The sequence below is a fragment of the Caretta caretta genome, chromosome 14 (assembly GCF_965140235.1).
Source record: "Caretta caretta isolate rCarCar2 chromosome 14, rCarCar1.hap1, whole genome shotgun sequence".
Classification (NCBI taxonomy): domain Eukaryota; kingdom Metazoa; phylum Chordata; order Testudines; family Cheloniidae; genus Caretta; species Caretta caretta.
The window spans coordinates 31,732,927-31,756,715 of NC_134219.1; the positions used below are offsets into that span (position 1 = coordinate 31,732,927).

The following is a 23,789-nucleotide window of genomic DNA, read 5'->3' on the forward strand; positions in this document are numbered from 1 at the left end:
GAATGATTCTGTATCTCTGAGCTGTTTGGACACTTTCAGGGAACATTTCCGATGCAAGACAGAGATCCGCAAAGTTATACTGGGAAACCCTGAGAGACTTATGGAAAACTAGCAGATACCACATCTCTGCTGTCACTTTGCACTGACAAACTTGGACTGTCCGAACCTGTTCATGTATTTTACCTGCTTTCACCTCTGAATAACTTTCACATATAAAAGAAAGAAAATTAAATATATGACGTAGTTACCGATATAGGGCCATAGCGTAAACTCGACCTCAGAGTTGTCCCATTGAAATGGAATTATTCACAGCAGTCATTAAAGTTAAACATGCACGTAACTGTTTCCAGGGCTGAGATTAAGGCCACAGCTTATGAGAGGGGGAGACGCAAGAAGAGAAGAGCAGTGCAAAAGCTGAAATACCATTTGGAACTTGGCCCAAACAATGCAGCATGAAAAATAAATTCATCTTGTTATACAGTAATAGAGCTGGTTCAAAATGGTTTTACACTGACAATGCAACCTTTTAACTAGAAATGCCACTTAGGATTACATTGATCATTTGAAAAAAGTTCCCGTTTAAAAAAAAACATTTTGGATTTCTCTGCCCACTTGAGGGAGAATGTGGCATTTTTCCCACCAAAACTAAACAGAAATTTGATCATTAAAAACATTTGCAAATAAGTTTCAAGAACATGGGGGGGAAGTGGTTTCTTCTTCAATTTTCATGACCCTCTCCACTTCCGCTATTTTTGACGAGTTCTAATTATGAATAAATGTCTTTATGTCCATGAATGATAAATAGGTCTGCTACTGAAACATTTACAAACAATGGCTCTCATCAGGAGCACTGAGGTCACATTACACAGAGAAACACCCAGGCCTGAATTAAATTAATCTTTAATTCCTGCAGACTCCCGGTCACCCTGGAGGATTGGCACTGCTACTCCAGTTTCCTGGGCCACATCCGTGTCCCCACCTAATGGAGCCCTTTCTCTGGGTTCCTGGGGGAAGCATCTGTCCTCCATTAGCAGGTCTCCTTCCCCATTCTCCAGGGCTGGGTCTCGATTCCTGTTTCTGGTTCCCTGGGCCTGGGCCCCGTCCCTGTCACACACTGCGGGGAGCTCAGATTCCTGTGAATCCTCCGGACTTCCAGGCTGCTGGGAGGGATGAGTCAGCAGCTTCCTGAAGACGAGTTGCGAGTAGGCAAACACTTTCCCTCTACCTTTCCAAAACCCACATTCGTATAGTGAGACTAGCACCCCCACCACTGCCACCACTCCACGCACCAGGAGACGATTCCAGGATGCTGGCTCTGAAACAAAAGAGAGAGAAAGGCCCCATGACTAAGGGACTCCGTTAAATCATCCCACTGCTGCCATGAGGATCCCAGAAGATGACATTCCTGGGACACAGTAAGAGCTGAGTTGGGTCGTGTGCACATGGGCAGCACTCAGAGCAGCGGGAATGAGATCTCCAGGCTCATTATCCCCATTGGCCAACCTGACGGAGGGAGAAAGGTGAGCCCGGCAAAGCAGCCCGTGTTCCAGAGTCTGGGAACTGTGATTTTTAAGATGCTCCGGGATGGGGTCCCTCAGGTCTTAAGGTTAGAGGGGATGGTTATGATCATCTACTCCAGCATCTCCTGAAGCGTGGGGAAGGGCTAGCCATGGTGGGAAGGGTGGGGTTTGAAGATGTATACAAGAAAATGGGGGGTGGGGTCGCTAACACATTGCTGATGGGTGAGGGCACGATTGGTTTCTTTGCCTTGAGGAGGGGGCTCAGCTTTAAAAAGTTTTGGGAAGAATAATTTAGTCTGAGCCCTGGCCTAACCCAGGCCAGAGAACGTCACCTACTGATTCCTGCACCCAGTCCAGTGATTTATGGCACTGACTTGGCATTGAGAGGGATTTTATCATACGCTGAAATCCAGCTGCAGAGAGGAACGGGCATTAGAAGCTGAAAGACCCCAGAAGTGGCTCTGGTTTTCTACTCAAAATAACCACCCAGGGCTGATTTTCCCCGGTCCAGCGCCTTGCAGTCATGCACCCAGCGCCGAGTGAGTTTGGTGTGCAGGCAGGCTCCCAAATCCAGACAGTGGCTCTTCACATCGACTTTGCCCTGACGTCAGGGACTGCCCTGAGCGCCCATCCTGCAAACACTTACGCACCTGAGCCCTCCCACTGCGATCTATGGATGGAGTTAAACACGTGGCTAAAGCGTTTGCAGAGCTTTCAAAGAGCTGAGGCTCCATGTAAAGGGAACATTACTTCAGTTATTCCAATCTTGGGTTGATGAGATGCTGCTGCCTGCCCCCTCCCTTCACAGCTGAGTCTCCCACCCAGTGGAATTCTCCAAGGAACTTCCCACTCCAAGAGACAGAGGTGCCTGAAGTGGCCATTAGCCTCTTAAGTCCCTTTGTGAATCCAGCCCTAACCGTTCATCAGGACAAGTCCTCAGCTCCCTGCAGCTGTCCTGTTACCCAGGCTACACGGTGTAGGTTTCCTCTCACCCATGAGACTTTGCTTTTAGAGGAAAGCTGAGATGCAGGAGATCAAGGTGGCGCTTCCAATGAACAAGTACCAGGTCACCCACCCCATGGGATTCAGCCTCGTATGGTCCTTGCTCCAGACCCCCTAACTCTGTGGTTCTCAAGCAGGGGTACATGTATCCCTGGGGTAAACAGAGGTCTTCCGAGGAGTAGGTCAACTCATCTAGATATTGGCCTCGTTTTACAGGAAAGTTAGAGATGAAGGACAACACCAGAGCCAAGCCTCCCATTAGGGTGAGGGGGAGGAAACACTCACCCATGGGCCTTTCCTTGTTACAGGGACCCACAGTGACATGGACTCTCACTCTGCAGCTTCTCAGGCTCTGCTGATGGGAACAGCTGCGGGTCGATAAAAGGCAGCCAGGTTCTGTCTGAGACGTGTGCCGCGGAGCTCAAATGGATCTGCCAGAAAGAAGCGGCCCTGATATAAACAGTGCAACTGAAGATCCACATTTGTGTGTCTGTAATGAGAAGTACCCCCATGTTCAGTCTCCTGGGTAGGGCCCTACCAAATTCACCCATCCAGTTTGGTAAATTTCATGGTCATGAGATTTTTTAAAGTCTTTTAAATTTCACAGTTTTAGCTATTTCAATCTGAAATGTCACCCTGTTGTAACTGTGTGGATCCCATCCCAGAAGAGGGTCATGGGGGGTCTCAGGGCTATTGGGGGAGGGGTGTCACAGTATTGCGACCCTGACTTCAGCACTGCTCCTGGCAGTGGTGCTACCTTCAGAGCTGGGCTCCCGGCCGGCAGCCACAGAGCTTTCTGCTGCTGGGGGAGGTTCCTGGCGGTGGCTCTGATCTGGCCCTGGGAGCAGCCCATGCAGGGGACGAGGTCCTGTTCCTCCCCTGCCCAGCCCGAACTTGCAGCTAGAGCCTGGCACACGGTAGGAGCCCCTGCCCGGGACGCTCCCAGCCCTGCCCCTTCCCCGTTCCAGGGTCCAGCACTCAGAGGTTAAAACGGCCTGGAGCTGGCGGGTGGCGGGGTTCCCTCCTGACCATCGCGCTCTGGGCAGTTACCCACATCACCCACCCATAAGGTTGGCCCTCCCCCCCGCCCAGCAGCTGCTGCTCTTTGGCCGCCCAGCTCTGAAGGCAGCGTAGACATAAGGGGGGCAGTACTGGGACATATTTCCCGCCCCCCCCCCAGACAGATTTCACAGGGGAGACCAGATTTCACAGGCTGTGATGCATTTTTCATGGTCATGAATTTGGTAAAGCCCTACTCACGGGGCGGGACTGGGGCTTTAGGCAGAGCAGAACTCTGGGCGGGGCTGGGACTCAGGTGCCCCGCGCAGTCACAGTTCCTCTCCTCGGTCCTCCTCACTGGGCTGGGGCCTTGGGGTGTCATTTTTAACTGCCCCAAACCTGCAGTAAGTTAATACCCTGCAATGCTTCCCAGGGTACCCAGGGCTGGGAGGCACCTCGCCACCACCTGCCCTTTGCCTGAGGGAGCCTTGTCTGTGCCTGCCAGGGGTCAGCTCCCCAACTCCACTGGCCACACGCACTCGCTGCTGGGCCTGCCGTCACTGCAGGGTAGCAATAGGCCCACTCTGCCTTCAAGCCCTCTGAGCATCTGTCTGGAGCGAACAGTCCTTGGTCCCCTGGGCACTGGCAGGATTCACAGATTCACTGTTTCCAAAGGAACAGTAACATCCTCGGCCCCAGCTTACCAGGTCCAGCTCTGATCACTGCTCCACTTAACACACAGCGCTGCCATAGGCTCACAGCGAAATCACCCCTCAGTTCAACAAAGCCAAGAGTCAAGTGTTGGAAACAAACAGTTACATATAACAAAGTCATAACATGTGTTCTAGAGCCTAGACCGAACTAACAAGGTATTCTCCTGTCTAACCAAGTACAGCTCACCCGAAATCCTTGCAGCACTTCAGAGCCAGGCAGGCTCGGACCCTTCTTTCTTGAGACGTGCGTACTGTCAGTTTGTCTCCAAGGGGAAGGATCCAGTATGTCTCTGCACACCGAGAGAGATCAGACCGATCCTTTGTCTTTATGCTTAAACACCACAGATGGATACACACACAGCCCCCTGCTCTTAGTTTCTTCCTGTAGATTTCCCTTTTTTGTGGATTTTGCCATCTAATTTTACACCTGGCTCAGTGGCAAAGAGACATCCTCCGGCAGGCACAGAATACACAGATGGCCAGGCAGGGAGGTAACCTCAGTTGTCTCCTGTCTGGGGTACATCACCTCCCGTGACCTGCCTTAACTCCGAGACCTTAAGGGCACCATTGTCCGTCTGGAGACACAGCTCCTTATATAGTATCCGTACAGAGGTCTCGCTCCGATTATGGTGACCATTGGGCTACTGGCCCTTGACACAGACCTCACATGCCCCCTTTGGTGAACTATTCTGTAGACCACTGGTTCTCCACCAGGGGAACATGTACTCCTGGCCGTATGCAGAGGTCTTCCCGGGGAGACATCAACTCATCCAGATATTTACCTAGTTTTAAAACAGGCTACATAAAAAGCACTAGCGAAGTCAGTACAAACTAAAATTTCAGATAGTGACTTGTTTACACTGCTCTATATCCTATACACTGAAATGGAAGTACAAGATTTATATTTCCATTGATTTATTTTATTATACGGTAACAATGAGAACATCAATCATTTTTCAGTAATAGTGGCTGTGACGCTTCTGTATTTTTTGTGTCTGATTTTGTAAGCGAGTAGTTTTTAAGTGAGGTGAAACTGGAGTTTCGCTTTTTAAGTGAGGTGGCAAATCAGACTCCTGAAAGAGGTACAGTCATCTGGAAAGGTTTAAACCGACTGATGTAAAGATCAGACCCAGGGGATTCCTGGAAAACCTTCTGTGCTGCCTGCCACTTGGCACCAAGGGGTCCCTGGGTCACATGCATCTTTCCCCCAAACTCCATCTCTGGGCAGGCTCAGCTCCTCTCTCCTGCAAGGAGGGAACTGGAGCCAAGGCCGTGCAATAGCGCTGTCCGCAGTGTCCTGAGAGAGTGGCGCCAACCTCAGGGCAGACTGCTGGGAACCAGGGCACAAATCCAAACTGGCTGAGAATTCTAGACCTAGATTTCACCAACCAAACATGCAGGGTAACCTCCCCCGGCATCCTAACAGCCTAGCCATGCAGTCCCCTTTGGGTTCTCCGATCTGTCTCGCAACCCAGGTGAGCCTGCCTTTGAGAGACAGATGGTCTCTCACACTCAGAATCACAACAGTATTCAGGTTTCAGAGGAACAGCCGTGTTAGTCTGTATTCGCAAAAAGAAAAGGAGTACTTGTGGCACCTTAGAGACTAACCAATTTATTTGAGCATGAGCTTTCGTGAGCTACAGCTCACTTCATCAGATGTATACCGTGGAAACTGCAGCAGACTTTATATACACACAGAGAATATGAAACAATACCTCCTCCCACCCCACTGTCCTGCTGGTAATAGCTTATCTAAAGTGATCAACAGGTGGGCCATTTCCAGCACAAATCCAGGTTTTCTCACCCTCCACCCCCCCACACAAATTCACTCTCCTGCTGGTGCTAGCCCATCCAAAGTGACAACTCTTTACATAATCAAGTCGGGCTATTTCCTGCATAGATCCAGGTTTTCTCACATTCCCCCCCACCCCCATACACACACAAACTCACTCTCCTGCTGGTAATAGCTCATCTAAACTGACCACTCTCCAAGTTTAAATCCAAGTTAAACCAGAACATCTGGGGGGGGGGGGGGAAGGAAAAAACAAGAGGAAACAGGCTACCTTGCATAATGACTTAGCCACTCCCAGTCTCTATTTAAGCCTAAATTAATAGTATCCATTTTGCAAATGAATTCCAATTCAGCAGTTTCTCGCTGGAGTCTGGATTTGAAGTTTTTTTGTTTTAAGATAGCGACCTTCATGTCTGTGATTGCGTGACCAGAGAGATTGAAGTGTTCTCCGACTGGTTTATGAATGTTATAATTCTTGACATCTGATTTGTGTCCATTTATTCTTTTACGTAGAGATGGTCAAGCAATCACAGACATGAAGGTTGCTATCTTACAACAAAAAAACTTCAAATCCAGACTCCAGCGAGAAACTGCTGAATTGGAATTCATTTGCAAATTGGATACTATTAATTTAGGCTTAAATAGAGACTGGGAGTGGCTAAGTCATTATGCAAGGTAGCCTATTTCCCCTTGTTTTTTTCTCCTGCCCCCCCCCCCCGCCCACCCCCTCGACATTCTGGTTAAACTTGGATTTATGCTGGAAATGACCCACCTTGATTATCATGCACATTGTAAGGAGAGTAGTCAGTTTGGATGAGCTATTGCCAGCAGGAGAGTGAGTTTGTGTGTGTATGGGGGTGGGGGGGTGAGAAAACCTGGATTTGTGCTGGAAGTGGCCCACCTTGATTATCATGCACATTGTAGGGAGAGTGGTCACTTTGGATGGGCTATTACCAGCAGGAGAGTGAGTTTGTGTGTGGAGGGGCGGAGGGTGAGAAAACCTGGATTTGTGCTGGAAATGGCCCAACTTGATGATCACTTTAGATAAGCTATTACCAGCAGGAGAGCGGGGTGGGAGGAGGTATTGTTTCATGGTCTCTGTGTTTCATGGTCTCTGTTTCAGAGTAACAGCCGTGTTAGTCTGTATTCGCAAAAAGAAAAGGAGTACTTGTGGCACCTTAGAGACTAACGAATTTATTTGAGCATGAGCTTTCGTGAGCTACAGCTCACTTCATCTGTGTATATAATGTCTTCTGCAGTTTCCACAGCATGCGTCCGATGAAGTGAGCTGAAGCTTACGAAAGCTCATGCTCAACTAAATTGGTTAGTCTCTAAGGTGCCACAAGTACTCCTTTTCTTTTTCCTTTTGTTTGTGTCAGACCTGCTGCCTATTCATTTAATTGTGACAGGTTTCAGAGTAGCAGCCGTGTTAGTCTGTATTCGCAAGGAGAAAAGGAGGACTTGTGGCACCTTAGAGACTAACCAATTTAGTTGAGCATGAGCTTTCGTGAGCTACAGCTCACTTCATCGGATGCATTCAGTGGAAAATAACAGTGAGTAAATTTATATATACACAGAACATGAAAAAATGGGTGTTTAAAACTATTCCCCCCCTTCCCCCCCACCACCACTGTTCCTCAGATGCTCTTGTAAACTCCTGGAAATGTGCTGGAAATGGCCCACCTTGATTATCACTTCAAAAGGTTTTCTCTCTCTCCCCCCCCCCGCCCCACTCCCCTGCTGGTAATAGCTCATCTTAAGTGATCACTCTCCTTACAGTATGCATGTTAAACACCCATTTTTTCATGTTCTGTGTGTATATAAATTTACTCACTGTTATTTTCCACTGAATGCATCCGATGAAGTGAGCTGTTAAATGTTAAATTTAATTACATTATGGTCACTATTACCGAGCAGTTCAGCTACATTCCCCACTTGGACCGGACCCTGTGCTCCGCTTAGGCCTAAATCAAGAATTGCCTCTTCCCTTGTGGGTGCCAGGATTAGCTGCTCCAACAAGCCATCATTGATGGTGTCTAAAAATCACTTCTCTGCATCCCATCCAGAGGGGACATGTTCCCAGACAATATGGGGATAGTTGAAAACCCCCATTATTATTGGGTTTTCTGCTTTTGTAGCCTCTCTAATCTCCGTAAATTTCACAGTCCCCATCCTGGTCAGTAATATATTCCTGCTGCTAGATTCCTATTCTTCAAGTGTGGAATTTCTATTCTGAGAGATGCTAGGATACAGTTGCATTTGTTTAAGATTTTTACTCTACTTTACTCTATGCTTTCCTGGACGTGTAGTGCCATTCCCCCGCCAGCGTGACCTACTCTGCCGTTCTTTCAGTGCTGATGGTCCAGGGTCAAACCCTGCTATCGGCTCAACTGCAGTTTGGTTATTTGATCACACCCAGATCCCACTGAAATCCCTCTTGGGATGTCATCTGGGCCATCTCTACTGTACCCCCGTTGTCATGGCAGCCCCAGGCACTCAGCATTTGTGACTATCAGGCATCTTTAACGCAGATGGCCCCACTAAAGCCAGACAGATCTGAAAGCTTTGGCCAGTCTCCCAGCAGACAACACTTGCTTCCACCCATCACTAATACACAGAGTACATAGCACTGACTGGTGCGTCGGCCTGAACTCGCTATCTCAGACGCCAGGGACCCAAAGCCCAGGCAATTCACAGAGGACTTACAGGTTGTTGAATTTGGTGCCATTGGCCCATTTCCAGAGCTGCCCAGTGTCCCTCCAGAGGCCAATCCAGTGGTCAAGTCTGCCTTTATAGCGCAGCACGAAAGCCTAAAAACAGCAGAGGGAGAGGTGGGGTCAGAGCACAGGCTCTGTGCACCAGAGACTCACAGGGATACACTGACGGGCTCTGTTTTCAGGGAATGGCTGGGGATTTTCACCTCCCTCTTGCCCAGCTCTGGGTAATTCAGTATTAACTTTCCCATCCCAAACCCAGCTCCCCCTCACACCAATCTGCCCTGGGCTGGAGCAGCTCTTGGGTGCTGCTGGGTCTAAGCTGCCCCCGCACCTCTCTATAGAAGGCCACATTCTCTGTCAAAGCCTCGCGTTACAGAACAGCTGAGCTCCCCTCCCCATCAGAGGGGAAGGAAAGAGCCCAGCTGAGCTCAATAAGGGATGCTGGGAAGGGCCAGGGATGAGAGAAGAGCCACCAAATCCTCAGCCAGAAGGGGCCAGGGCTAAGAGGAGCCCCCCCATCCTCATCTGGCTGCCCAAGAGCACTGGCTCTTCAAGTCAATCTGGGATCTCAGTACCCCTTTGGCCCCACGCCACCCAGAAGACACTCAAGCCAGCCTAGCCCGAGAGAGGGGCGGTCTCCTTTTGAGAGGGCTGACAGTGAGTGATCCCTGCAGTCAGACACGGACACTAGAGGTACCCCGGGCCAGCCAGCCAGGCCTGGCATTCAGCAGCTGGAAGCTCATTTACTCAGAGCTGCTCCTTGAGCCCAGGTTCTCCTGCAGCAGCTGCTGAGCCAAGACCAGAACGTTGCAATTCGAGCATCTCTCACCATTTCCTGCTCACTGTTGATCTCAGCCAGGGAGGCGCTGAGCACAGAGCAGTGGGTCAGGCTGCAGGTCCAGTTCCTTTCGGCCTCAGAGAAATAGTAGCATTTCCCTCGGTATCCGATCCAGCAACGGGCCCCGGTTCAGGTGACGGAAGCTTAGGTCTCCACACTGAGAATGAGACAGCGACACGTGGTGTGAGCGAGACCCGCCACCCACCAACGAGGAGAACAGGGGGAGATCAGCCCCTGCGCCCCAGGCTTCTGAGACACCTCGAACCAGGGTGGGTACTGAAAGGCCATGAGGGAGCCAGGAGGACACTGGGAATCCAGCCCCAGAGGGGGTTTATCTGACTCTGCTCTCACTCTCTTGGGTTCACATTCAACAGGGATGCAGCTGACAAACCGCTCATGCCATGAAGCCCAGGACAGAGAGCTGGGCCCAAGCTCCGTATTACAACACGGGGTGGTCAGAGAGCTGCAGACGAAGGGGACAGTTACCAGGGGGCCAGCAGGGGGGCAATAATTAATGGGTAGGAGATTAACTTCAACATGATTTGTCAGGTCTAGTACCCCAAGGAATTCTGCTAGCCCGGACTGCTGCCCCCTCCCCCTGCTCTGCGCTTTGCTTCCCTGGAGAGGCAGGTTGAGATGAAGACGGGAACAAACTCCCTTCCCTTCAGGAGACCGAACGCCCGCTGCCCGGCCTGTCCAGCGCAGCCAGCCAGGTTCACGATCACCATAAGCAGCTGCCATCTGCGCTCGCACACGCTGTCTGTGCAGGCGGGGACGTCAATAGCGCGACGAGACCCTGCCCTGCCGAGGTCACCAAGGGGTGGGTTTCACGCTGCGTTAAGGGAGGTGTCCGTACTGCGTTCCACGGCTCCTTTCAGTGACACGCCAGCACCTGCCCAGCACTGGGCACCACCCGGGGATGCAGGAAGGCCAGGCTGGCACCTCAGGGCGACACGCTGCAGGCAGAGTGTTAGCCGATGGCCAAGGATGTTTGGTGAGGTGCCAGCTATGCCCGTTTATACCATCCGTGACTTTAACCGCTAGGACGCACTGTCCCTTCGCGGCGGGCAGCCCGGGCTAGGCTGACGGATGCCCCAAGGTCCTAACCACCCGTGACTTTAACTGCTAGAGCTCAGAGCTCCTTCGCAGCGGGCAGTCAATACTGACTGACAGGTGCCCCAATGGCAGCACTAAGAGCCTCTCCACACCCGTGACTTTAACTGCTAGAGCTCAGAGCTCCTTCGCAGCGGGCAGCCAGGATTGACTGACAGGTGCCCCAAGAGTTTGCCCCGTGGAGGCGGCACAACTAAACGCTAGGCTCTTAGTACTCTCACCTAATGGCCAGGCTTTAGAGTCAAAACGGCTGAGGTTCTTTAATTGTGTTGGCTGCTTTACAGTAAACCAGAGAAACAAGTCAGGCTTATGCACAAATGGTTACCAAAATTTATTAAGCTAGATTCTAATCATGTGGTTACAAAATTGCTAGTGCCTACTTATTTAAATGTAGAGATGTTACACACACAAACAAGTTACAAAACTGAAGCCACAATCCCAAAGAAAGAAAACAAAGTATAGAGCTCTATTTCAAAATATGTGTACACTAAAGATAGGAGATCAGGTGTGGGTGCTTCTTACCCTCCTTGCATCTCTCAATTCCAGCGGTGCCAAGCCAGGATCGGTCACTCAATTCCGCGGAAAGACGAATAAGGGACAAGGCGTAGGGACCCTCTTAGCTGCAGAAGCCTTGGGAGGCTGTCACTTATCTGACCAGCAGATAGATAGTGAAAAGCACTCAAAAATCATGGTGCTGTAGGTCCCCTATTTATACCTCTGTACTCCTTTATTCTCTTTCTCCTTTCTTATGCCAGATTGAGGCTGGTCTGTCTGGGTGATGCCAGCTTTCGCAAGAGTAGTTTACACTTGCAAGGGAGAGAAACAGTAAGTTTCGACTACTGGACATTTCTTTTATCAGGGTAAATATTTTCCCACCTAGGATGTTGGTGTGTGTGCATCACGCTATTTAGTAGGGGCTAAGAGCCATGTCTGTCACAGGGCCTCTGCCTGCTGTGAGCTTAATCGTTGTATCTGTTCCCAGAGACACATTGTAGCAGCACACCTGTGCTTTTCACAGCTTCAAAGGCTGTGCTGGAATATATGTTAAGTGTCCTGTTCCGGCTTCCTCCTGTGTTTCCAGCAATGCTGGTCTGAGAAGGGGGGGGCTGGCTGTCTGGCTACACAGAGGGCCCAGCTCATTGCTGCCCTGCACCGTCAATCACCCCCACTCTGCACGGGTATCCGTGACCGTGCCTGGGGCCCGGCAACAGTGACTTGGACCCAAAGTGCTCAGAGATGGGCTGGGGGGAGCTAATGTCAGTCCCGACACAGAGAGTGCCCAGGTGCAGGGGTCTGGGAGGGAGCAGGAGGAGGGTCGGGGTCTGAGACGGAGCAGGAGGGGGGTCTTGGAGGAACATCCCCCAGGAATCCTCTGTCCCAGGGGCAGAAACCAGACAGGCCAGGAAGAGAGACTGACTGTGGTGGCTCCCGGGGGAATGGGATGTGCAGAGAGGGGGAAGGGAAGGGAACGGTGAGAACTCACCTGCCAGAAGAATGATGAGAACTAAGAACATGGTTGCGAGGGCGACTGGGAGCACAATTGTACATGTCTTGTAGTTACATTTCCTGCAGTTAGGACGAGGGTCTGAAACAGAAAGACCCATCAGGCAGGGCCGCGAGGACACGTCTCCCCGACGGCACCAGGGCTGGAGCTGCCTTAGAATAGTGGTTCTCACCCACTGGTTCGTGTACCCCTGGGGGTAAGCAGATACGCGCAGTCTCCTCCTCCTCCGATCGGAAACCTGCAAGGATCATTTTCAAAGATCAGTCTGACTGTGTCAGGAACATGCCCGTGCTCCATCAAAGAGCCCAACCAACCATTATTCCTGGTGGGCTGTGGAATCAAGGTGGAATACAGGCTGGCCCACCAGGGCTCCTCATCCTCAATAGGTGGCAAAATGTCCAGCCATTTTGTATCTGGGCAGGACACGAATGCAAGGAAATGAGTAGGAGTGAGTGTGAGTGTCTGTAGTTTCTCTTGTGATGTGGCTGAGAGGCTCACTGGCTGGATAAATATGAGTCAGCTGAAATGGGAGATTCTAAGTGATGGGTGGGAGCTGATGCGGCAGGGGCCTGACATCATGCTCCAGAGAGCCAGGGGATATGGGCAGGTGGGGAACACCTTGCCTGAGAACAGCCACAGAGGCAGGGGACAGGGTAGATTTACCTCCTGGACCACACAGTGGGGGACATGTGGGGTGGGCAGTGCTATATACTGGGCAAGCATACTGGGGTCCACTCAATTCTGCGAGCCATAGTCAAGAAGGTCACTGACTCGGGTGACACCAGCGAAGACCAGCCTCCCATGTGCCACAAGATCTGGTTTGTGCAACAGGAGTTCAGGAAGGAGGTCTCCACCCTCGGCTGATGTGAGAGATCTGGTTGCGGAGAACTTGCAGGGCCTGAGGAGACCTCTGTCAGTTCACAGAGATTTTGGAGGAGACATCTCACATGAAGGACAGCAGGCTGCTGGTCATATCAGAAGACTAGGAGGCAGCAGAGGAAGGCATAAGACCACAAGACAATAAAAATGGCCCTGGGGGACTCCACAATTTTCACCAGTTCCTCAGGGCATGAAGGTTCCTCTTCTCCACCAGAAGGGTGTGCACAGCCCTCCTGCATGACAGGAGGAGCACCATGCTGCCCAGTGGTTCTGCCCAGATGATGGCAAGGTCCAAGCCAAGGCCATCCCAGAATGTGTGGTACAACTGCATTGTCAGCCATTGATGCCTGCAGATTTTGTTAATGGGCATGAAACAGAGGCCTTCTGAGAGCTTGTCCAGAGTGAAAGGAAACAAGCCGGTCTCAGTCACCCATGCTGACCATCAGAAGTTCATTCCACAGGGCCACTCAGATGTCAGCACTGGTCAATCCGGCCAAAAAAGGTTCATGTAGAAAGCTCCTGCCCTTTATCATATCTGCTCCAGATCCACAGGAGGGGTGCCATCCTCTGTTAGGAGACAGGTGATGTGTTTTTTTGCCAAAGTACATTTCCTAATGGGGTTCCATACATGACCAAACAAAAGCAAGTGGCTGGGAAGAGCACCTCAACAGCTCAACACTGTGGCATTTAATTTCAGAAAGGGGAACTATGCAAAAATGAGGAGCTTAGTTAAACAGAAATTAAAAGGTACAGTGACTAGAGTGAAATCTCTGCAAGCTGCATGGACACTTTTCAAAGACACCATAATAGAGGCTCAACTTAAATGTATACCCCAAATTAAAAAACACAATAAAAAAAATAAAAAAGAGCCACTGTGGCTTAACAACCATGTAAAAGAAGCAGTGAGAGATAAAAAGGCATCTTTTAAAAAGTGGAAGTCAAATCCTAGTGAGGTAAATAGAAAGGCGCATAAACACTGCCAAATTAAATGTAAAAATGTAATAGGAAAAGCCCAAAAGGAGTTTGAAGAACAGCTAGCCAAAAACTCAAAAGGTAATAACAAAATTTTTTTAAGTATATCAGAAGCAGGAAGCCTGCTAAACGACCAGTGGGGCCCCTGGACGATCGAGATACAAAAGGAGCACTTAAAGACGATAAAGTCATCGCGGAGAATCTAAATGAATTCTTTGCTTCAGTCTTCACGGCTAAGGATGTTAGGGAGATTCCCAAATCTGAGCCGTCTTTTATAGGTGACAAATCTGAGGAATTGTCACAGTTTGAAGTGTCACTAGAGGAGGTTTTGGAATTAATTGAGAAACTTAACAGTAACAAGTCACCGGGACCAGATGGCATTCACCCAAGCGTTATGAAAGAACTCAAATTGCGGAACTATTAACTATAGTTTGTAACCTGTCCTTTAAATCAGCTAATGTACCCAATGACTGGAAGATAGCTAAAGTTATGCCAGTATTTAAGAGGGACTCTAGAGCTGATCCCAGCAATTACAGACCAGTAAGTCTAACGTCAGTACCAGGCAAATTAGTTGAAACAATAGTAAAGAATAAAATTGTCAGACACATAGAACATAAACTGTTGCGCAAAAGTCAACATGGTTTCTGTAAAGGGAAATCATGTTTTACTAATCTATTAGAGTTGTTTGAGGGGTTCAACAAACATGTGGATAAGGGGGATCCAGTTGACATAGTGTACTTAGATTTCCAGAAAGCCTTTGACAAGGTCCCTCACCAAAGGCTCTTATGTAAATTAAGTTGTCATGGGATAAGAGGGAAGATCCTTTCATGGATTGAGAACTGGTTAAAAGACAGGGAACAAAGAGTAGGAATAAATGGTAAATTTTCAGAATGGAGAGGGATAACTAGTGGTGTTCCCCAAGGGTCAGTCCAAGGACTAATCCTATTCAACCCATTCATAAATGATCTGGAGAAAGGGTAAGCAATGAGGTGGCAAAGTTTGCAGACGATACTAAACTGCTGAAGACAATTAAGACCAAAGCAGACTGTGAAGAACTTCAAAAAGATCTCACAAAACTAAGTGATTGGGCAACAAAATGGGAAATGGAATTTAATGTGGATAAATGTAAAGTAATGCACATTGGAAAAAATAACCCCAACTATACATACAATACGATGGGGGCTAATGTAGCTACAACTGATCGGGAGAAAGATCTTGGAATCATCGTGGATGGTTCTTTAAAGACGTCCACTCAGTGTGCAGCGGCAGTCAAAAAAGCAAACGGGATGTTAGGAATCATTAAAAAAGGGATAGAGAATCAAACGGAGAACATCTTATTGCCCTTATATAAATCCATGGTACGCCCACATCTTGAATACTGCATACAGATATGGTCTCCTCATCTCAAAAAAGAGATACGGGCATTCGAAAAGGTTCAGAAAAGGGCAACTAAAATGATTAGGGGTTTGGAACGGGTCGCATACGAGGAGAGATTAAAGAGGCTAGGACTTTTCAGCTTGGAAAAGAGGAGACGAAGGAGGGATATGATCGAGGTATATAAAATCATGAGTGGTGTGGAGAAAGTGGGTTACTTGTTCCCATAATATAAGAACTAGGGGCCACCAAATTAAATTAATGGGTAGCAGGTTTAAAACAAATAAAAGGAAGTTCTTCTTCACTCAGCGCACAGTCAAACTGTGGATCTCCTTGCCTGAGGAGGTTGTGAAGGCTAGGACTATAACAGGGTTTAAAAGAGAACTGGATAAATTCATGGAGGTTAAGTCCATTAATGGCTGTTATCCAGGATGGGTAAGGAATGGTGTCCCTAGCCTCTGTTTGTCAGAGGTTGGAGATGGATGGCAGGAGAGAGATCACTAGATCATTACCTATCAGGTTCACTCCCTCTGGGGCACCTGGTATTGGCCACTGTCAGTAGATAGGACACTGGGCTGGACGGACCTTTGGTCTGACCCAGTATGGCCGTTCTTATGTTCTTATACCCAGTGTTCATCAAGGACCCAAAGCTCATCCCATTTTTCTCAACACTCTCTGCGGAGGGACAGAGTCTCAGGGTTGGTAGCCATGCATCTCTCCACCTCCATGACTTTCTGTTTGAACTACTCCATCTCTGCTTCCATCACTGCTCCATCCCTCCTCCAGCTGCTTGGCAATGAACCAGGTCATAGGCAGTCAGTCCTTGTGGTCAGAGTGAGAGTCAGGCCTAGTCATTGAAGTCTGAATGCTAGAGCCAAAGGTCGAGACGGTCGAAGTGAGGAAACAGAGCCGAGGGTCGGAACTGGATTACCAGGAGTCAGGGAAGGCAGGACTAAGGCTGGTTCTGAACAGCAGAGGAACAAGACTGGGTGCAGGGTAGGAGGTGGACTGGAGCTGTGGAAGAGCCAAGCAGGAGCAGGGCTTGGAGAGATGAGCACAAGGAGGCAGACAGTCCATCGCCATGTGCGTTGACCAGCTAGTCAGCTATTCCTGCTGCTGGGCTTAAGAACTGGCCTTCTAGCTTCCTTAGCCAATTACGCAGGGCAGGTCATCAGGCAGCCTAGCTTCTCGTTAGTGCATCAGGAGTACTGTGCAGGTGTAGCTGCAGGGCCCTACTCCCGACACTGGTCCCGTGGGGTAGTCTCAGCAGAACAGCGTGACACACACCTTCCCCACTTCTCACCATCCCTGTGCCGAACTCAATGTGTGCCTCTATGCTCACCAGGCCAGCCAAACCTCCCAGAAGGACTCCACAAAGCCAACATCTTCTTATAAGCTATTATTACAATGCCAATAAGCCAGCCAGAGCTGCTCAGCTATGAGGGGGGCCTTCACAAGGACTAAATGATGGCCCAAGAAGGGGTCCTGGCTGAATGTGTGAGAAATGGGCCCACAAGATATGAAAATGTGAAAGGTAGATTATGTCCAGCCCAGAGGGATGTGACTGAACCACCTCACCCCAGAAAAAGGTGAAGGAGGTGGCATCATATGAGTGTTAGTCATACCACATGTCCACCAGGGAGTGATGTTCAATATCCACCTGAGAATGTTGGCAGCATCTCTGCTTCCCAACGTGGTTCTTTGTTTGAAGAGTGGTGTTAAAATTCCCACCCACGACCAAGCATTCATGAGAATCCAACATACTGAGGATGGCAGTCGCACACGGATAAAAGCACACCTCCTCTGGGCCCAGTATCAGCTCCGAAAGATTGACAGCTTTAAAAGTGGCCCCTCCACATGGACTGGAGGTGCATCAAGGAGCCTGGCACAACCTTGGCAACGTTCAAAAAGTATTTCTCCAGGGCCTGGGAGAACAGTGTCATCACCTCACCAGATGATGCCATGAGTTAGCTAAAATACACCCTGTTCCCCCTCTACAGCTGGCTTCAGCAGCTGGATCGGTGTATCTCCTTCAGGAAAATGACAGAGTACCGCCCTGCCTGAAGGTAGGAGAGGACGTGGCACCTGCGGAGACTCACCCTACAACCATTGATGTTCAGTGAGGCACAGATGGTATCCTCAGTGCGGGAGGGGGTTGAAGATCCTCACAGACAGAGGTGTCCCATACACCAGAAGCACCACATAGCAACCGATGCGCCACCCTGAAGTTGAGTCAAGTGCTCTGGGAGCTCTAGGCCCACAGGTGCCGTTTAGAATGCTGCTCCTTTGTCCTCCCATAACAAGGCCCTCTCAGGAGTAGAAGATAAGATGGAAATGCCCCCTCACATTGAGAGCAAGCTGCCCCCTCTCCCGGTGCGAGACATAGGCTCCAGGAGTTGGCACAGTTTGTCCCATGAGAAAGTGGGACTCAAGAAGTCCACGGACTTAATGGAGCCCGCAGATTCGTGGTCTATCTGAGTAAGGCACACAGTGTCATTCCCACTCCAACTGCCAGGTCCCCATCAACCTCCATTGAGCCCCAGTGCACCACCTCCTGAACCACATGGTCCATGTGCCTTGATGCAGGTGGAAGGAGCCCCAGAGGGAGGGGAAGGGAAGGCCCAACGAATGCCACCAAAGCCTGCGCATATAGTGACACGTGGGACAAGGCAGCTGCCACAGGAGGTAATGATCCCCTTGCCTCCTGGTTAGGCCTGGAAGGAGCAGGTGCCACGGGTAGAATTAGCAGAGGCAGTTGTCTTTGATGTAGTAGATGTTGAATTAACCGCAGACACTTGAGCATAGGCCTGGGAGTGGGCCCTGCTGGTGGGCAGATGCCTTGTAGAAGGAGGGGAAAATGCACCCATCAGCCTTCTCTTTGGCAGGGGGCTTGCATTTGCTCTGAAAGGAGGAGGAGTCATTATCCTTCCAGGGATAACTAATGGTCAGACCTATTGAGGGGAGTATTGTGACGAAGTGGGGATTTTCCCTTGTTATGCTGCATGTGAGTCTATGTGAGTCTTACTGTGTTGCATGAATTCTGTGTGTGACTTTTGCAGAGGCTGCTCCAGCTGCCTGCAGGGATGCTATGGGCACCCCTTCATAACCTGAGATCCAGGAGGGGACTACAACCAGGTGACTTTGGCCCGGGAAGTGAGACAAAGGCTGGAGGCGGAGCAACAGGCAGGGCAAGGGCCAGGCAGCCAGAAGCGAGTCAGTCTCGGCTGCCTTGGGGGGCAGGGAGAGGACCAGTGCCCTGGCTCTAGGGTGACCAGATGCTAAATCCAAAATATCGGCACCACCGCAGCGGGAGCGCCTTTTCAATTGTTACACTCACCCGGCACATTCGGCGGGGGGAAATAAATCTTGCCGATGAAGAAAGAAGTACCCGCTGCCGAAGTGCCGCCGAAGCCCGTCAGCGACTGAGTTGCCGGCTGCCGAAGTGCAGCCGCAGACCCGGACGTGCCAGGCTCCCCCGGCCCTCACCACCGCCTAAGCAAAAAAAAAAAAAGGCTGCCACACCAGAAGCTACGTTGGTCGGGACACGGGACAAACTGCTCAGTATCGGGATGTCTGGTCGCCCTACCTGGCCCTGGGCTCCCCTCCCCCCAGGATGGACTTGGCTGAAAGTCACTGATTTCTGTGCTAACAAGTTCTGCCCTACACCGTGTTCCTGTTGACTAATTAACCTTCTGTTTTACTGGCTGGCTGCGAGTCACGTCTGACTGCGGAGCGGGGTGCAGGGCCCTCTGGCTTCCCCAGGAGCCCAGCCCAGGCAGACTCGCTGCGGGAGGCGCACAGTGGGGCAGGGGATGCTGAATGCGCTGAGGTCAGACCCAGGAAGGTGGAAGTTGTGTGAGCTGTGTGTCCTGAAGACAGTCTGCTCAGAGAGAGGAGGAGGCTCCCCCAGAGTCCTGCCTGGCATCACAGGGAGTAGATCCAGAGCATCGCCCTGATGACTCCGTGACAACTGGTGGCAGAGGTGGGATAAACTGCACCCCTATGGACAGAGCATCCTGCAGTAAGTGACTGGTGAGCAGTAAAACAAAGGGGGATTAGCGAGAGATGGGCGTGCTGAAGGCTCCAAGAGGTGCAGTTCCTGGAGGTGGAGGAGTCTACGGCTTAACCCAGAGAGAGAGTGGACCCCCGAGAAGGGCTGTCGCATTGAAGGGGTTCCTCCCAGGAATCATGGGGAGCTGAGAGAGCACAGGCCTGTAAGTCCGTGACCACTTGGGAACAGCTGGGAACAGCATGGTGATGGCCTATAACCACCTCCTTATGAAGGACATTGTAGAGCTGTGCAGAGAGAGAGGGCTGTGCATTGGAAAGCTCACTAAGGCACAACTGATTGCTCAGCTGGAAGAGGACAATCACTCTAAGGAGCCAGTTCCTGACTCAGCTGGGGCTGCAAGAGAGGCTGGGAGCAGCCAGGCAGCCCCAGGGCCCACACCGGTTCCTGACCCAGCTGGGGCCACGAGAGAGGCTGGGAGCAGCTGGGTGTCCAAGAGACCCATGTCCCCAACCAGCAGGGGGTCTCCAACTGGTACCCCGTTGGTGGATCTGAGACGGATGGAATTGGAGCTGAGATCAAAGGAGTCAGAGGACCATAAGAGACAGGGAAGGCATGAAGCAGAACAACAGGAGAGACAGAGGCAGCATAAACTGGCGATGGCTGAGCTGAGAAGCAGAAGGACCCATCCAGGGGATCCAGACCCTGCCCCTGTAACAGCTGAGGATTTGAAGACAGAGAAGGGCAACAGGGTTTGTTACAGGGATTCGTTCCTGGGTTAGTGTTTCTGTGGTGTAATATTTGCTACAGGTTGGGGGGCTGTCTGTAAACGAGGATTGGCCTGCCTCCCAAGGCCTGTAAGTGGGGGATTGTTTTCCAGGATAGGTTGTAGATTGTTGATGATGCGCTGGAGAAGTTTTAGCTGGGGGCTGTACATGATGGCCAGTGGTGTTCTGTTATTTTCCTTGTTGGGCCTGTCCTGTAGTAGGTGATTTCTGGGTACCCGTCTCATTCTGTCAATCTGTTTCCTCACTTCCCCAGGTGGTATTGAAGTTTTAAGAGTGCTTTATAGAGATCTTGCAGGTGTTTGTCTCTGTCTGAGGGATTGAAGCAAATGCAGTTGTATCTTAGGGCTTGGCTGTAGACAATGGATTGTGTGGTGTGTCCTGGATGGAAGCTGGAGGCATGTAGGTAAGTATAGTGATCAGTAGGTTTCCAGTATAGGGTGGTGGTTATGTGACCATCACTTATTTGCACTGTAGTGTCCAGGAAGTGGATCTCTTGTGTGGACTGGTCCAGGCTGAAGTTGATGGTGGGGTGGAAATTGTTGAAATCATGGTGGAATTCTTCAAGGGCCTCTTTCCCGTGGATCCATATGATGAAGATGTCATCAATGTAGTGTAGGTAGAGGAGGGGCGCTAGGGGACGAGAGCTGAGGAAGCGTTGTTCTAAGTCAGCCATAAAAATGTTGGCATACCGTGGGGCCATGCGGGTACCCATAGCAGTGCCGCTGACTTGAAGGTATAAGTTGTCCCCAAATCTGAAATGGTTGTGGGTGAGGACAAAGTCACAAAGCTCAGCCACCAAGTGGCACATGGCCTCATCAGGGATACTGTTCCTGACAGCTTGTAGTCCATCCTTGTGTGGAATGTTGGTGTAAAGAGCTTCTACATCCATGGTGGCCAGGATGGTGTTTTCAGGAAGATCACCAATGCATTGTAGTTTCCTCAGGAACTTGGTGGCGTCTCGAAGATAGCTAGGAGTGCTGGTAGTGTAGGGTCTGAGGAGAGAGTCCAAATAGTCAGATAATCCTGCTGTAAGAGCAACAATGCCGGAGATGATGGGGCATCCAGGATTTCCAGGTTTATGGATCTTGGGTAGCAGATAGAATACCCCTGGTCAGGGCTCTAGGGGTGTGTCTGTGTAGATTTGTTCCTGTGCTGTAGCAGGGAGTTTCTTGAGCAGATGGTGTAGTTTCTTTTGGTACTCCTCAGTGGGACTGGAGGCTAGTGGTCTGTAGAATGTGATGTTGGAGAGTTGTCTGGCAGCCTCCTGTTCATAAGGGCTGCATTAGGGAGGCTGTGTTGGTGAGTATCTGAGTGTCTGCTGTGGGGACAGTTTGACAGTTTGACCGTGTGTTTGATTGGTGGTTTGAAAATTGTGAATTGGGAGTGCTTTGTTCCAGGTGAGCCTTGAGTGGGCCTGACTGTATAAAAAGCCAGTCAGTTGTGAACCAGCTGAGCAGCGAACAGCAGAGCGGCTAACAGAGGGAGTTTGCCTGGGAGTTCGCCTGGGGAGAGCCCGCTGAGGCTTACATCTTGCCGGCTTCTCTGAGTAGATACTACAACTCCTGAGGAAGCTCGTAGAAGGAAGGTAATATGGACGGGGGGTGTTCAGCTGTTGTGACCTGCACTGGATGTGCCATGTTTGTCTTTCTTCCACAGGACAGAAGCGACTTTGTCTGTACAAAGTGCAAGCTGGTCTCCATATTGGAAGAGAAGGTTCAAGGTCTGGAGCAACAGGTATCGACCCTGCGTTGCATAAGAGAAACTGAAGATTTCCTGGACAGACGTCAGGATATGCTTCTACGGGCACAACGTTCTGAAGATTCAGAGCAGGCTGCGCAGCGGGGACAGGAGGATGGGGAAGAAATTTGGCAGCATGTGATCTCCAGAAGAAGAAAGGGGAGCGTCCATGTACCAGCAACACAGATACAGGTAAGTAACCATTTTCATGTTCTCTCCACAGGTACTAATGCGGAGAGTGGACTAGATGATACATCTGAGGGAAGGGAACAGAAGGAGACTCCGCCGATTGGAAGGCATGAGATGCACTGTCTTGGGTTGGGGGTTCCATGACCACCGCTCCCAAGAGAAGGAGGCGGGTGGTGGTGGTTGGCGACTCTCTCCTCAGGGGGACTAAGTCATCTATCTGCCGTCCCGACCGGGAAAACCAAGAAGCCTGCTGCTTGTCAGGAGCTAGGATTCATGATGTGACGGAGAGACTGCCAAGACTCATCAAGCCCTCGGATCGCTACCCCTTCCTGCTTCTTCACGTGGGCACCAATGATACTGCCAAGAATGACCTTGAGCGGATCACTGCAGACTACGTGGCTCTGGGAAGAAGGATAAAGGAGTTTGAGGCGCAAGTGGTCTTCTCGTCCATCCTCCCCGTGGAAGGAAAAGGACTGGGTAGAGACCATCGAATCGTGGAAGTCAACGAATGGCCACGCAGGTGGTGTCGGAGAGAAGGCTTTGGAATCTTTGACCATGGGATGGTGTTCCAAGAAGGAGGAGTGCTAGCCAGAGACGGGCTCCATCTAATGAAGAGAGGGAAGAGCATCTTCGCAAGCAGGCTGGCTAACCTAGTGAGGAGGGGTTTAAACTAGGTTCACTGGGGGAAGGAGACCAAAGTCCTAAGGTAAGTGGGGAAATGGGATACTGGGAGGAAGCACGAGCAGGAGCGCGCGAGAGGGCAGGGCTCCTGCCTCATACTGAGAAAGAGGGACGATCAGCGAGTTATCTCATGTGCCTATACACAAATGCAAGAAGCCTGGGAAACAAGCAGGGAGAACTGGAAGTCCTGGCACAGTCAAGGAATTATGATGTGATTGGAATAACAGAGACTTGGTGGGATAACTCACATGACTGGAGTAAAAAGAAAAGGAGTACTTGTGGCACCTTAGAGACTAACCAATTTATTTGAGCATGAGCTTTCGTGAGCTAAGTGAGCTGTAGCTCACGAAAGCTCATGCTCAAATAAATTGGTTAGTCTCTAAGGTGCCACAAGTACTCCTTTTCTTTTTGCGAATACAGACTAACACGGCTGTTCCTCTGATGACTGGAGTACTGTCATGGATGGATATAAACTGTTCAGGAAGAACAGGCAGGGCAGTAAAGGTGGGGGAGTTGCACTGTATGTAAGGGAACAGTATGACTGCTCAGAGCTCAAGTATGAAACTGCAGAAAAACCTGAGTGTCTCTGGATTAAGTTTAGAAGTGTGAGCAACAAGGGTGATGTCGTGGTGCGAGTCTGCTATAGACCACCGGACCAGTGGGATGAGGCGGACGAGGCTTTCTTCCGGCAACTCACAGAAGTTACTAGATTGCAGGCCCTGGTTCTCCTGGGAGACTTTTGTCATGCTGATACCTGCTGGGAGAGCAATACAGCAGTGCACAGACAATCCAGGAAGTTTTTGGAAAGTGGAGGGGACAATTTCCTGGTGCAAGTGCTGGAGGAACCAACTAGGGGCAGAGCTCTTCTTGACCTGCTGCTCACAAACCGGGAAGAACTTGATCTTCTCCTGTTTGCTGTACAGGATACTGATCGGGTGGTTCCTCAGTTTCTTTGAGAGCAT

The 23,789-nt window shown here is 50.4% G+C and overlaps 1 protein-coding gene across 1 annotated transcript; it reads right to left on the minus strand.

Annotated features, from left to right (window-relative positions):
* Positions 1-788: 788 nt before the first annotated feature.
* Positions 789-23,789, minus strand: LOC142069205 (uncharacterized). Its single transcript, XM_075119717.1, has 7 exons — positions 23,715-23,789; positions 18,761-18,915; positions 9,573-9,708; positions 8,733-8,836; positions 4,422-4,524; positions 2,808-2,953; positions 789-1,315 (listed from the first exon to the last, which is right to left on the minus strand). Exons 1-6 carry the CDS (start codon positions 23,787-23,789, stop codon positions 2,825-2,827), a joined length of 702 nt encoding a protein of 233 aa, XP_074975818.1. The 3' UTR covers positions 789-1,315; positions 2,808-2,824.